At 43.3% G+C, this 16080-nt stretch overlaps 1 protein-coding gene across 1 annotated transcript in view; it reads right to left on the bottom strand.

Annotated features, from left to right (window-relative positions):
• LOC134658214 (prolow-density lipoprotein receptor-related protein 1-like) overlaps positions 1-16080 on the bottom strand; it is a 197808-nt gene that overhangs the window by 17119 nt on the left and 164609 nt on the right. The window contains 8 exon segments of the mRNA XM_063513823.1: positions 8469-8682; positions 9689-9813; positions 10735-10885; positions 11300-11518; positions 12439-12569; positions 13043-13579; positions 14350-14501; positions 14504-14773. Coding sequence (XP_063369893.1) covers positions 8469-8682; positions 9689-9813; positions 10735-10885; positions 11300-11518; positions 12439-12569; positions 13043-13579; positions 14350-14501; positions 14504-14773 — 1799 coding nt within the window.

The following is a 16080-nucleotide window of genomic DNA, read 5'->3' as shown; positions in this document are numbered from 1 at the left end:
CGAAATAAAAAATAAATAAAAAACTTTGAACAATATAGTGAACTGAATTTCCTTTCGAAGAAGCGGCTAAATACAGCACTGGACCAAATGGGATGACCTTTGCCCAATAGTGGGACACAATACGTTCCAAATATGTAACAATTAATGTAAACTTTTTATTTCACTGACAAAAATATTTTTTTTTGGAATAGCTAATTTGTTCAAACACTAGCGGATGCGAGGGCACAATCAGTTCCAAAACACAATTAAATGTAAACTTTTTATTTAACTGGGCGAAAAATTTTTTTTTTCGGAATAGCCAAATTTGGTTAAACAATAGCAGATGCCATCGTAACCACTATACTACGTAAAAAAAATATTTGAATAAATTTTCGCGCGTATGTTACTTTATTCTCGATTGCGCGTGCGCGCGGCAAGAGTAAAGACGCGAACTGACAGTGTGATCCATCTCGCCAATTATCAACGGTGCCGGTCAATTAGTAGTACATTACGATACAAGTGCGAAAAATAGGAAATAAGAAACGAGTGGCGATAAATTAAAGCCGAAGGGAGTGTTAAATCGACACGAGTTGCGAATTACCTATTCGCACATGTATCGTACACCGTTTTACATTAACATATGACCCTTGAAATTTTCGACATATTTGTGTAATGTGCTAATTATCGCACTAGTGCGGTAAAGTAGCACCATATGTACTGTAAAGTATAATAGTTATGTACCTATTGTACCTATTTCGGAAATAGAACCCTGAATCGAAAAAAAAAACATTATACCACTTTGTTAGCGTGATTGATATAAAAATTGCAGCTTTCTATTACTAAACGAGGACGGAAAGGAAAGACAGACAAACAGACAAGCGAAACTATAAAAGGTTAGGTACATTCGCCATCAGATAGAACACGCCTCTATTGTCAAGCGCTAGTGTGTTCAGATATTTTTGAGCACCTCTGCCGCTCCGATATATCTGATGACAACGGTACTAGTTGACTATAAGGAATCCTAAAAACTGATACCTAAATAAAGTATTTTCGTCTAAATACCTCAGAATATCCGGTAAGAATGACATTTGTTTTCCAAGGACGCCTGATCTAGTGTCGTATAAAAGTTATAGCATCTAGTATATTAAAAGATCTTATATCTATTTTGTAGAAATCGAACTAACGATTTATATGCCTCTTGCAATCAGAACTAATATCGCTTGAACAGTATAAACTAATGCAGCCATTCTCAAAGTGTGTTCCGCGGAACCCTAGGGTTCCGCGACACCCCTCCAGGGGTTCCGCAAGAACTTAGAATAATAAAATAAGCATAAATAATATAATTATTATGCTTATTAATACAAAAATACACTTCTAAAAACTATTATTTTATTGTAGGGTTCCATCAAGTATTTCGCTTTCCAAAAGGGTTCCGTCAAAAAAAAAGATTGAGAACCGCTGAACTAATGTCTCTATGGATACAAGATAAGATATATGATGTGACTTTTAATATCGCTTGAACAGTATAGACTAACTAATGTCTCCTTGGATACAAGTAAGATGTGACTTTTAAAAGCCGCCGCCATGTTGCGATGTGCATTTTTTTTCAGCCACAAGGTTATGCGGTGGTAATATACTTGATTTTCCTTGTACGCAAACAACAAACACGTGTCAATGCTGATTAATCGTAAAACGTGCACGAAAATACTAATCATTTTCGCAGGAACTCTAAAGGGTCGATATTTTATAAAGGAATCAGTTGCATCCAGTAAAAATCGTCAGTATTAGGAATTGTAAGAGCTATACCACTCGATATGCTACGTCTATGAATATCTATAAGTGAGTATATACCTAGTTATTGTTCCTGTCCTAGGTATATTTTTGGGATTAGTTGCCAAGCGGACCCCAGGCTCCCATGAGCCGTAGCAAAAAAATGCCTAGATAACTCGAGGAAGATGATGATGAGTATAGTGTAAAAGAGGAAAATACAGTAGTAGGAACGCCAATAGACTCGTGCACACCTATGGGATCAAGCCTTCGCATCGTTTCTTTAAGAAAAAATGTAGTCAAGTAGATAAACGTATTGTTTGGAAAGAAACCTCGGGTTGCCGATTCCCGTATTACGACATTGAAAATCTAATTAAATAACTTTTAAACAAGTTTAAACAGATTAGCAATGTCGAACTATCCGTGGATCATCTAGGTTAGAACAATAACTAGGTATATTTTATGATTAAACTTTAGATTTCTTTAAACCATATTTACAATTCTAGCTACTGTTTGCAAGCCTGTTAGCAAGCCTTCGGACTTCCCAGCTGGGAAACCTACGGTCCGATATTTTAAACATCTATGCATATTTTCCTCAACTGCACGGTGACTTCTCATCGGAACTTGCGAAACCTGCTCAAAGTCGAACCTGCTCAACTTAATAAAGGTTGAAATATAAATATAGCGTCTCTATTGTCAAGCCGAATGATCTATTTCCGTTTATCCTCATAAATATAAGAGTTAGTATAGTTGAAATTTTACGAGATAACTATTTCGGCTTAAACGGGCATTGTTTCTTTTGTGCAATGCGGCTAGCTTCCAAATCCCTAAAATACCAAGTGATGAAAAGAACGAGCCCCGTTTAAAAAACAATTTTACAGTATATGGTTTAGGCCACCTTAGAAAGTTTCATAGTATGGTTGAAGAAATAACGATAATCTACTTACATCAATTCGCAGCACAGATTGTTAAAGAGGTCGGTGTTAGTTATATTTTCGACAAATATACTCACATTCGAAGAATTTACTTTAAATAATCTCAAGTAATTGTTTTGACAATTAAACAGAAACATACCAATGTATTAGAACAAATTAAATTATTTTCAGAAAACATTTTAATTTGTTTTTATTTCAAGTAGACACACTACTATAATTTTATAAACTTTAAATAAATGTCATAATGTGTGTGGCCGAATGGCACAGGCACCTGCCGCGATAGCAGAGGACGCTGGTTCGATTCCAGCCTGGGGCACTGGAGGCCTTGGTCACTTTTTTCTTAGTACATATATGACATTTATTTAAAGTTCAGAAACATACCGTTAATAAATGAGATTGTATTAGATAAATAGAAGAACGACTAATTAACTCAACGTCCATGTGTTAATTATTGGTTTTATCTTAATTAATCTGAATCTAATTACTTGTGAGTAACTATTTATATAGATATAATTAGGCAATTGTACGTAATTATATTGAAATGTGGTGCTGACGGCTGGTATGAAAAAAAAAAACAAGCTGGACGGAACAAGTAACCAACGAGGAGGTCTTAAACATAGTTCAAGAAAAGCTGTGCCTATTAGGACCTAAGAGTACCTAAGACCATGTTGGAGCACCTGTTACGACTTACGACACGATGAACACATACCATAGCATCTTAGAAAATAGAAGGACACAGGAATAGAGGGAAGTACGTCTGAAAGAATCCATGGATTCTGGCTGGAGAAAGGATACATGGATCAAGTGAAGGTGAACGGGACGAACATAATATTTATATCACTACATAGTTTATAACAAAATCGCTTCCCGCTGTCTGTCCCTATGTATGCTCAGATCTTTAAAACTACGCAACTGATATTGATCCGTTTTTTAAAATAGATAGAGCGATTCAAGAGGAATCACTACACAGTATATAATAAAGTCGCTTCCCGCTGTCTGTCTGTCCCTATGTATGCTTAGATCTTTAAAACTAGGCAACGGATTTTGATGCGGTTTTTTTAATAGATAGAGCAGTATAGAGTCGCTAGTAATAAATAAAACACACACACACACACACACATTTTAGGAAATCTGTATTAGATTAAAATGTATTCCAATCAAATCAAAACAAATAAAATTGTATTAGTAATAGCTAAGTAATTAGTTAATATTCCCAATATTAAGTTTATATTATTTTCTTCTTAGACAACAATATTGTTATTACTTATATTAAATTTGTTAATTAAGTTCTAAGCCTTAGATAATATGGAAGAGCGGTGTCTTCTGTTACAAGTATTTTATACTTACTGGAAGACTCCAACCTTTACAACTGTACCCTCTTTGTTAACAAATAAACATTTTTCATTTTTTTTTTCATTTTTCATTTCTCTACCTAAGTATAGCGCTTATTACATCTATAAGGTCGCCGGACACTTTAAATATACATATTTAATATGTCTGTGTCTCATGGAAGTTATGTTAATAAAATTGTCTTTGTTTGAGTACACCATAGTTACATAAGTAATGCGATGATGACAGTACGGTTCAAGGGCAGACCGTCGCTAACACAACCTTCGCGACCGGTTGCTAACGTTTGTTACAGTTATACGTCACTGCGACGTTAATATTACGTGTTACTCAAGGGACGATCGAGTTTTGTTCTAGTGTGACTCTATTTATGCAAATCATAGACAGTTTTCCAATCAGACCGCTTAGCACGACTTGCGACATATGGAGTCGCGCGCGACAACGCAAGTCATCCTAAGCGATGAAATGAATATATAGGTCATTCTGGACAATTTTTACTATAGGAAAAAAGGGCAAAGCTTTATACATTTCAGCCGAACAAATTTACAATACAAATCAACTTTATTGCACAACCTCAGAATAAATGTACATGGAAAGTTGGAAACCCAAATAATACATGTAGACAGAGGTAAACAACAGGCGGCCTTATCGCTAAAGAGCGATCTCTTCCAGACAAATTTATAAGGAAAAATTCAAATGGACAGCCATATTTTTTGCCGGTTTCGGGGTTGAACCCAAATATGGTGGTGGTTTAGGGGTAAAAAACACCCCTGTGTATATCTAAAGAAGCACTCAAGATCTCAAAACGTGTAAAGTACAAAAAGCTGTCAAATATGAGGTTATTGAACTAACATAATGCTTAAATTGATTGGATAGTAGGTATAATATCGACCCGGTTAAGACGAAACAAATATGGTGCTACTTTCCCGAACTAGTGCGGGAAATAGCACTTTTCGTGCGTATGTCGAAACTTTAAAGTGCCATATGTACTGTAAAACGTTGTACGATACACGTGCGAATAGGTAATTCGCATCTCCTGTCGATTTAAAACACTCCCTTCGGTCGTGTTTTAATTTATCGCCACTCGTTTCGAATTTCCTCTTTTTCGCACTTGTATCGAAAATAACTAATACAGTACATATGGTAGCACTAGTGCGTAAAATAGCACTTTTCGTGCGTATGTCGAAACTTTAAAGTGCCATATGTACTGTAAAACGTTGTACGATACACGTGCGAATAGGTAATTCGCATCTCGTGTCGATTTAAAACACTCCCTTCGGTCGTGTTTTAATTTATCGCCACTCGTTTCGAATTTCCTCTTTTCCGCACTTGTATCGTAAATAACTATTTTTGTGGGAATGAACGAGCGTTGTTTTAAAATTAATTGCATAGTATAATTTTCGTTCGGTTTAAATTCTACGAATTTTTTGGCGGCGAGTGAAGTTTTATAAAGAGCCTCATTTAAATAGCACATAATTTATCTGTCCAGACGCTATATTTGGTAGCAAAGTTAATAAATATCTGTCCAAATCCTACTTACCTATATTACGAATGATGGGAAAGGTTGTAAGTATGTTTAGTTGTGAATAAAATTTCACGAAGATCGACTGAAAAAGGCCACCTGTAGGGATAACAGTCAGGCAGACATACAAAAGCGTTTTTTTTTTTACGATAAACGAGGCAAAACATATAGTATTGTCAAATTATATGTTCATGACAATTGTCATCTTATACTACGAGCAATTCTTGTATATTTATTTATTTATTTATATATATATATATATATATATATATATATATATATATATATATATATCGGGGATCTCGGAAACGGCTTGGATGAAATTTGCTATATGGGGGTTTTCGGGGGTGAAAAATCGATCGCATTTTTGAGTTTTTATATGTTTTCCGAGCAAAGCTCGGTATCCCAGATATTGATTATGATTATTTAATGACTACACAGACGGTGTCGCGGGCAGAGGCTAGTATCACATTTACCAGCAAGGTCAATAACCCTGTCATCCGTAATGTAGGTACTACTCGTGACGTGAGGTCGGAATACCCAAAGCCGCTGGTTTTTTATTCCACGCAGTTGGCCTTTTCCTTGTACATACGTAATAAGTTCCGTGTGTTTTTGAGTGGGTGCATCTACATACTTTAATTTTTTGTCTATCATCTTCTTAACATTGTTGGAACATTTTATTTAAAGTGTGTACAAACAGCAAAACTTGTAACTGTTCATCGGTGGGCCTTATTACAAGAACATAAGAGATTATTAGGCATAAGGTCCACCAATGTACAGTTAACAGTGTGGGCAATGATACACACTTTTTTAAATTTTTGAAGTGATTTTTTTTTTAACTCGCGACAGATCACGTGACCATAAGACGATCACGTGACCGTAAGACGATCACGTGACCGTAAGACGGACACGTGACCTGGTCGAAAAACTGTTACATGTAGTCATTGAGTTTTTCTTTATTGATTTAAATGCCATCTAGTGAGTTTCGCTCTAACTGGTATTAATATAACTCGAGTACTAACAGTAATGTGCTTAGGGATTTCAAGTAATGCGACGAAATAACGCTAGATGGCGTTAACCTCAATTATACATAGTGCATTTTGCACTAGCCATTGAGTTTTCACTTCTGCCGGCACTCCCTGAGTGCAACCCGTTGTTTTTTTTGTTATTTCAAATTTCAACATAGAATGAAGAGCTCTATCGATCCTAATAAGAGAAGTGTTGTTTTAAAATTTTATAGTAGCTAATAAATCACTAAAAATAATGTGCAATAATAAAACCTCTTTACTAATATATAGCAAAGAAACTGTTATTTTCAGTAAAGTGACGTCGCCTGTCGTCTTCAAGACATATTAACTCAACAGCTGATATTGGACCATAGAAGGTAGGATCCTATAGAAGTGGTATACGCGTGCCTCCGTGAGGTACAAAACATAGGCAATGCGACGCTATGATTGGTCGAATTTATTTGTTTCCCACCATAATCCATACCAATTTATGGTGGGGAATTAAAAAAAATGTTAGACTGTGACAAGGACAAACAATAATAGCGCTTTCGCTGCTACTCCTACAGAAACTACTGAAAGATACATAAGACTATCCCGTTCGGTCATTTCCCCGCACCCCTCATGCCTGATCCAGTTAAAATACTAGGTTCATGTATTGGACCAAATAACATGTCATGTAATGACACTTATGAAACAGCGTGCACTGTGGTTATTTTGACAACTGTCAAAACATTTGCTAAAGTAATGACGGTAAGCACGAAGAATTCAACATTGACCTGCCTGTTCCTATCTCTATCGCACGCGCTTAATTATATTGCTGTCCTGCTTGCACGGTGGCATTGACCGCCGGCATCATCGGTACCCACAGACAAGACATCCTCCAGACTGAGCATAGTAGCGCTGCCCCCTCTGCCACAAATATACGGTAGTTTTACTCCATTTTCGAGTCAAAGTGTGACGTCCGTGTCTTTGAACGGACCAATCACGGCACGGGACTCGCTCACCTTGTCCCCCGCACCCCAGTATTTATGGCAGCATCGGTTTCATGAAATAATTGCTCTAAACTACGTCTAGAGGATTCCTAGTCTATATCGGTACCTAATTCACCAAGTACTTCGCTGAGTATCCAAATACGCCAATACGCTGAGTATGTAGAATCACCCAATAATCGCCTTGGCGACCGACGATAGACTAACCACAAGATTATTTAAATAGCTACTTGTGACTTCAGAGAAGCATGGAGTCAAGGTAAATTGTCCATTTATTCTTACAAAATATACAGGTATTTTATGATCGTAACTGAACTAGTTTACATGAACAATAGCCATTGTACCTATTTATTTACTCCTAGTTTTTATCCTAGCATTTTAGCACGACTCGGGTTCCTTTGGTAACCTAATCCTTAGAAGTTGTCTGAAAAGCCATACATTTTATGCCTATAATCTTTTAGTGGCATTTACTAACTAAAAACTTTTCTTTAAGGGTTCCGTACCCAAAGGGTAAAAACGGGACCCTATTACTAAGACTCCGCTGTCCATCCGTCCGTCCGTCCGTCCGTCCGTCCGTCCGTCCGTCCGTCCGTCCGTCTGTCACCAGGCTGTATCTCATGAACCGTGATAGCTAGACAGTTGAAATTTTCACAGATGATGTATTTCTGTTGCCGCTATAACAACAAATACTAAAAACAGAATAAAATAAAGATTTAAGTAGGGCTCCCATACAACAAACGTGATTTTTGACCGAAGTTAAGCAACGTCGGGGGTTCAGTACTTGGATGGGTGACCGTTTTTTTGCTTGTTTTGCTCTATTTTTTGTTGATGGTGCGGAACCCTCCGTGCGCGAGTCCGACTCGCACTTGGCCGGTTTTTTTAATACAACTTAGCGTCATCTATAAAATAAAGATACACTTACTTCCATGTGGCTTGTAATCGTGGTCATCCTCGCCGAACTTGAGCCTGTCCTGCACGTCGTTGGCGCCGTGCGTGTCGTGCGTGACGTGCGTGCCGTGCGCGCCGTGCGTGGCGCACGCCGCGTCCACGCACGCGCGCCGCTCGCAGCGCGCGCCCGACCATTCGGAGGGGCAAACGCAGGATACGCGCCCGGATGACGATACTACGCAGGTGCCCTGGTAATAAATAAGTTTTTTTACCAATAAAATCAATTTTGATACAAGCTTTTATCGCTGACTGTAACTTTCATTCAACAGGCAACTAATACTAATATACTTGTTAAGACAATTTTAATGCACCCAAACGCAATCAGTTTACGTTGTTTTGTCACAGAGTTACCATGGCCACCTCCTGTCTCCATCATCAGATCAGCTCGATGCTCGATGGTACCATAGTATTGCATTGTCACTTACATATGTATGTGAAGTTTCAACCTAATCGAATAATGGGAAGTGGTTCTAATTTAGCTTGCAATATTTGACCCAAACAAACATTGCAAGTTAAAAAAGCTTGTAACATAGATTGAGTGCAGAGTCTACTGTTGGTAGGAACTCGACTCATTTGGGTCTAAATTTGAAAAACTCTATTTTTTACGAGACTTGGAAGTGAACTTCCGTCTTTTAAGACGCGTCGAGTCCTTTATAAGGGCACATACCCCCCAGTGGGTCCCTTTAACATTGCAAGACGTACCTGATTCTGGCAGAGCCCTTGACACAAGTAGGGGCTACATTTAGGGCCGGCGGGGGTCAGCTCACAAACGTGGGGCCTGGACTCCCATGTCGCAGTAGGTCCCTTTAACATTGCAAGACGTACCTGATTCTGGCAGAGCCCCTGACACAAATAGGGGCTACATTTAGGGCCCGCGGGGGTCAGCTCGCAAACGTGGGGCCCAGACCCCCATGTCGCAATAGATCCCTTTAACATTGCAAGACGTACCTGATTCTGGCAGAGCCCCTGACACAAGTAGGGGCTACATTTAGGGCCGGCGGGGGTCAGCTCACAAACGTGGGGCCTGGACCCCCATGTCGCAGTAGGTCCCTTTAACATTGCAAGACGTACCTGATTCTGGCAGAGCCCCTGACACAAATAGGGGCTACATTTAGGGCCCGCGGGGGTCAGCTCGCAAACGTGGGGCCCAGACCCCCATGTCGCAATAGATCCCTTTAACATTGCAAGACGTACCTGATTCTGGCAGAGCCCCTGACACAAGTAGGGGCTACATTTAGGGCCGGCGGGGGTCAGCTCGCAGACGCTGCCGGGGGCGCAGACCCCGTTCATGTCGCCGTCGCATCGCTCGCAGTGGGTGCCTGCAACAAAACATATGTTAATAGTAACTCTACTACCTAGTACTTAAGGTTATTTATTGTCTAAATATAACCTGTTACCACTGTTACAGATCGTCCTACCCCTTTCGTCCCGCAACATGTCCCGCCGTTGTCGCACTGCCACGTGGCGCAGGGTGACACTGCGGGCATCACTTCGGTTTCGGACTAGCCTTACATGGCGACCCTGTTACCTGTATATCCAGCACAGACGCATCGTGCTATCCCTCTCGTCTCGCGATACGTGCCACCGTTGTCGCACTGCCACGTCGCGCAGGGCGACACTGCGGGCATCACTTCGGTTTCGGACTAGCCTTACATGGCGACCCTGTTACCTGTATATCCAGAGACACAGACGCATCGTGCTATCCCTCTCGTCTCGCGACATGTCCCGCCGTTGTCGCACTGCCACGTCGCGCAGGGCGACACTGCGGGCATCACTTCGGTTTCGCACTAGCCTTACATGGCGACCCTGTTACCTGTATAACCAGAGACACAGACGCATCGTGCTATCCCTCTCGTCTCGCGACACGTCCCGCCGTTGTCGCACTGCCACGTCGCGCAGGGCGACACTGCGGGCATCACTTCGGTTTCGGACTAGCCTTACATGGCGACCCTGTTACCTGTATATCGAGGCACAGACGCATCGTGCTATCCCTCTCGTCTCGCGATACGTGCCACCGTTGTCGCACTGCCACGTCGCGCAGGGCGACACTGCGGGCATCACTTCGGTTCCGGACTAGCCTTACATGGCGACCCTGTTACCAGTATATCCAGCACAGACGCATCGTGCTATCCCTCTCATCTCGCGACAGGTGCCGCCGTTGTCGCACTGCCACGTCGCGCAGGGCGACACTGCGGGCACCACTTCGGTTTCGGACTAGCCTTACATGGCGACCCTGTTACCTGTATATCCAGAGGCACAGACGCATCGTGCTATCCCTCTCGTCTCGCGACACGTGCCACCGTTGTCGCACTGCCACGTCGCGCAGGGCGACACTGCGGGCATCACTTCGGTTTCGCAACGGTCGCCTGTGTAACCGGAGAAGCATTGGCACTGTTGACAATAAATCAAATTAACAAGAGTTCTTCGTAAATGCTAATATTTTTTAGTCTGTATTTTGGCATTTTTTGTAGCTTTTTTCTTTCTAAACTGCAACTAGAGCTATTCGTAAATGCGATGTCTTCTTTAGTCTGTGTCATTTCTGCATTCAACGCAGTAGTACATATGTTACCACAGAGTAGCATTTTACTTTTTTAACTGCAACTAGCGGTCTTCGCAAATGGGGTGCCTACGTAGCCTGTGGCTTGCATCTTAGTACTGTTGTCACAGAGTATCATTTTATTTTTTAATCTGCAACTAGCGCTCTTCGCAAATGGGGTGTCTTTTATAGTCTGTGCCATTTTTTAATGCAACTTAGTACTGTTGCCACAGAGTAGAAAAATTACTAGTAAAATGTATGGTGCTTACCTTAAGCGTGCTGCCGTCTTTTTCCACCACACACTTCCCCCTCCTATTGCAATGTGCCCCGCACCTGTAGTGCTGGCACCTTGTGCCGCTGTACAGGGGTCCACATTGGCAGTAAGGGGCCCCTGATGGGGACACGACACAGGAGCCAGGCCCGCAGTCGAGAGGGCAGGAACCCTCGGCGGGGGTCGCGGCGGGGGTGATGATGCATTCGCGGTCCTTCTGTGTACGAAACAAAAGTAACATTAATTTAAACTAATACTATGTTCACTTATTATCAAACATAAACTTGAAAACCCTAGCGCCTGACTGTATGTCAATGATTAAGACCAATGCGGGAATTTAAAAAAAATCCTTGAAGCTAATTTAAAATCACTAAAATTCAACAAAATAGTCTAAAAAAGAAATCAACTATTAAGCTTTGGATTCCTCCGAAAACGGTGCCGTCGTATTACGGCCGCTATATAGCGTTGACTGACGTCACTAGAACGTTGTCTATGTAAACAAGATGGCGCGATTTCCTACACGGCGTTACGTTACGTTGATTGTCAACGTAACGTAAGATGACGGTGTCGATAGTTTCGCGAACGTTTTATTAGATAGCGGTGACGCCATTTTGAATAAATGACACGAGATTTGAATAAATGATTCCGTACTACGATTATTTTCCTCTTCTGATGATATTTCATCCTCCAAGTAAATTATAGATGATCAAGCAAATCTTGTCAGTAGGAAAAGGCACGAAATTCAAATTTTCTATGGGACGTTATCCCATCGCGCCTACATTTTTCAAATTTGCCGCTTTGACCTTGGTGGATGACGGTGTGTTATGACGCCGTGGTACTTTCCACATGTCGCCACCGTAAAGACGGCCGTCTTTTGCGGCCGCTATATGACGGCCGTCATATGACGGCACCGTTTTCGGAGGAATCCAAAGCTTTACAATATCAGAGAGATGTACAGTCAAGTGTAAAAATATAGGTGCACATTACTCAAAAATATGTCCCATAATAGCTCGTATGTCACCGAATTAAGAACTATGAGACATATTTTTGAGTAAGTTATGTGCACCCATATTTTTACACTTGACTGTGCAGCTGTCTGTCTCATGTCACTGCACAAGTTAGAGCGAGACAACGTACCGGTTCGGAAGTGGTGTTGATGGCAGTAAGTCCGTCGGGGCACAGGCAGGCGAAGTCAGCGGCTGCACTGCGTACACACAGTGCGCTAGAGTGGCACGCCCCGGTCGCGTTTGGAAGCAAGCATGGATCCGCTGTTGGTAAGAGGGCAAATTGTAAATGGGTGACATTTAAAGATTTTAGAATATGAAACTAAGAATTTGATATTTTTAACGCTTTTCGATATATATCATATCAGTTTAAATGCTCGATAGTAGTAGCATTTTAAAACTGCAAATTGAGGTCTTGGAAAATGCGGCGTCTTTTTAGTCTGTGGCACCGTTCCGTTGCCATAGAGTAGTAAAATTACTTGTAAAATTGCACCTACGCGTGATATTCTGGCGCTAGTCGAGCGGTATCTGCGTAGTCTGTGGCTTTTAGATGCTTACTTACCAGCAGTCCTACACAAGTACACACCTGTGGGTGCACGACGGCGAGCGCGAAGACGGGCAGTAGCGTCCGGGGGCGGCGGGAACGGGGCAGTACTGTTGCCACAGAGTAGCCAGCCCGCGCCGCCCCGCGCACCACAGCCAGTCCTCCCAGCATGTAGTCTGTGGCGTGTACTCACCAGCAGCCCTGCACAGCTGCGGGTGTACCACAGCTAGCGCGGAGACGGGCAGCAGCGCCCGGGGGGCGACGGCGGGGGCGGCGGGGCGGCGGGGGAGGCGCGCCAGCCCGCGCCGCCCCGCGCACCACAGCCAGTCCTCCCAGCATGTAGTCTGTGGCGTGTACTCACCAGCAGCCCTGCACAGCTGCGGGTGTACCACAGCTAGCGCGGAGACGGGCAGCAGCGCCCGGGGGGCGACGGCGGGGGCGGCGGGGCGGCGGGGGAGGCGCGCCAGCCCGCGCCGCCCCGCGCACCACAGCCAGTCCTCCCAGCATGTAGTCTGTGGCGTGTACTCACCAGCAGCCCTGCACAGCTGCGGGTGTACCACAGCTAGCGCGGAGACGGGCAGCAGCGCCCGGGGGGCGACGGCGGGGGCGGCGGGGCGGCGGGGGAGGCGCGCCAGCCCGCGCCGCCCCGCGCACCACAGCCAGTCCTCCCAGCCCGCCAGCCGGGCGCACGACGCCGTGGGCACCGGGAACGGCTTGTAGGTCGAGTTGCCTGGGGAAGACAATACTACGATAAGTATCGCTGAATATTTAGGGAATTATCTATGAAAAGGGACCTTATTGTCGATGGCGCTTACGCCGCACGGCGGCGCGCGGCATTGCATTTATATCGGAGCATCGTTAATAATGGCGTAAGCGCTATCGACAATAAGGTCCCTTTTCATAGATAACGTCACATTTGCATGCTTTCTTACATTTCTGGTACTAGTTCGTGTCGATAGATGAGGTGTAGAGGTCAAACATTTTAAGACGATTAGGTTACAGACCAAGTATGTACTTAGTTTTAGACGACGAAGTGAGTGAAACTTCGAAGCTTTTTGGACAGCTAAAAAATACGTTTCGGTTACTTTAAACTACTCTATAACATATATAAAAATAAATCAAATCGGAGCCGGACAGTTGGGTACCCTTCCTTGCCAGTACTTTAACCACAGAATAGGATCTTACTTTTAAAACTGCGACTAACGGTGTCTGTGTAGTCTGTGGCTTGGCATTTCTGCACGCAACTCAGTACTGTTGCCACAGAGTAGTTAAGTTACTTGTAACATTGCGCCTATGTGTGATGATCTCGCGCTCGTCGTGCGGTGTCCGTGTAGTCTGTGACTAGTAGGTTACTCACCAGCACCAACACCAGCGGGCCGTTTAGCGAACGCCGCCAGCACAACCCTAGCGCTGCCATCGAACTTGACACTCTCCAGCGTATCGTAGTACGCGTCCACGAAGTACAGTCTATCTGTGGACACAGCTAGGGCTGTCACTCACCTGTATCGCTAGGTAGATGTAGCGCGGGCGCGCCAGCGGGCCGCTTAGCGAACGTGGCCAGCACAACCCTAGTGCTGCTATCGAACTTGACACTCTCCAGCGTATCGTAGTACGCGTCCACGAAGTACAGTATATCTGTGGATACAGCTAGGGCTGTCACTCACCTGTACCGCTAGGTAGATGTACCGCGGGCGCGCCAGCGGGCCGCTTAGCGAACGTGGCCAGCACAACCCTAGCGCTGCCATCGAACTTGACACTCTCCAGCGTATCGTAGTACGCGTCCACGAAGTACAGTCTGTCTGTGGACAGAGCTAGGGCTGTCACACGCCGGACGCGGCGCTTGACGAGCCAGCGCGGGTCGGCGCCGTCGAGCCCGGCCGCCATGATGCCCGGGGTGCCGCCGCGGTCCGACCAGAATATTTGTCTGTGGGGAGAGATGAATTTATGTGGATTGTCTTATGCTGTTATAAATTAGGTACCTGCATATAGGGTTTTAATTTGAAACTAAGATTAAGATAATAATATTATGCAGCGCTTGATATACCTAACTCTAATGAGTCAAGCGCTAATTCGCAATTTCATTCATTCATTCATTCAATATCGTAAAGAAATAGATTGGTTTTAAGTTTTTGAACGTTCAATGACATTTGCTCTCAGAAAACCAAGTTTATCCAGCAATTTTGTTTTGTTTTTATAGGCGGCGCGACAAATAAACGGAAATCGCATTTGTTATTGGGACTATTAAACGTGAGGTCACTTAATACGGGTAAAGATGAGTTTTTATTTGCAATGACCAGTTATAAACCAGATTTATTAGCTCTTAACGAGACTTGGTTAAAACAAGGCGAAGAAAAGTGTGCACCAGTAGTACCGGGTTACGTGTTCAAGCATAAACCTCGTGCAGGCGCAAGCAGAGGCGGCGGGGTGGGGTTCTATGTGCGGCGCGGGTTGCGGGTGCGCGTGCGCGACCACCCTGTATCGGCGCTCGAGCAAATGTGGCTCGAGGTTGTCTTGCCTGGCGGGTTGCGGCTGGCAGTGGGCACAGCCTATAGGCCAGAGTCGTTGACAGTGGGCAAGGCTATAGATGCGCTGAGTGAGTCGGTAAGTGTTTTCGCTTATTGCAATTATGTGTTCGTATTGACTGACTTTAATGTTGATCTCTTACAGCCAAATAGGAACCATGGGTCCGAATTATTGACTTTCTTGGCACAACAGAACCTTAAACAACTGGTTCAAGAGCCGACGCGTGTAACGGAACATTCTGCTACGCTTTTAGACTTAATCCTGACAGATGCTCCTGAATTATGTAAACAAACCAATGTGTATCACAATCCGTCCTTAAGCGACCATGCGATGGTTATTTCAGAATTTCTCATCAAGAAGCCAAAAGAGGCACCGCGGTTAATAACTTGTAGATCTTTAAATAGGATAAACGAGGCGAAATTTCAAAGTGACCTGCATGCCGTACCTTGGTCAGACGTTTTGCTGGCGGGCGATGTTAATGAAATGGTAAAACGTTTTGAAAGTTTGTTGACAATATTGTTTGATAAGCATGCACCAGCTAAACGAGTTTGTGTACAAGAGAGACCGCATCCTTGGCTGACTGATAACATTAGGCTTATGATAAGTTTACGTAATAAAGCACTTGTAAAAGCAAACTCAACCAGAACCGAATCACATATAAAATACTATAAAGAAATGCGTAACTATGTAAACAGTTCTATTAAACGA

Source organism: Cydia amplana, chromosome 21 (genome assembly GCF_948474715.1).
Source record: "Cydia amplana chromosome 21, ilCydAmpl1.1, whole genome shotgun sequence".
Taxonomy (NCBI): Eukaryota; Metazoa; Arthropoda; class Insecta; order Lepidoptera; family Tortricidae; genus Cydia; species Cydia amplana.
This window is presented reverse-complemented; position numbering and strand designations above follow the sequence as displayed.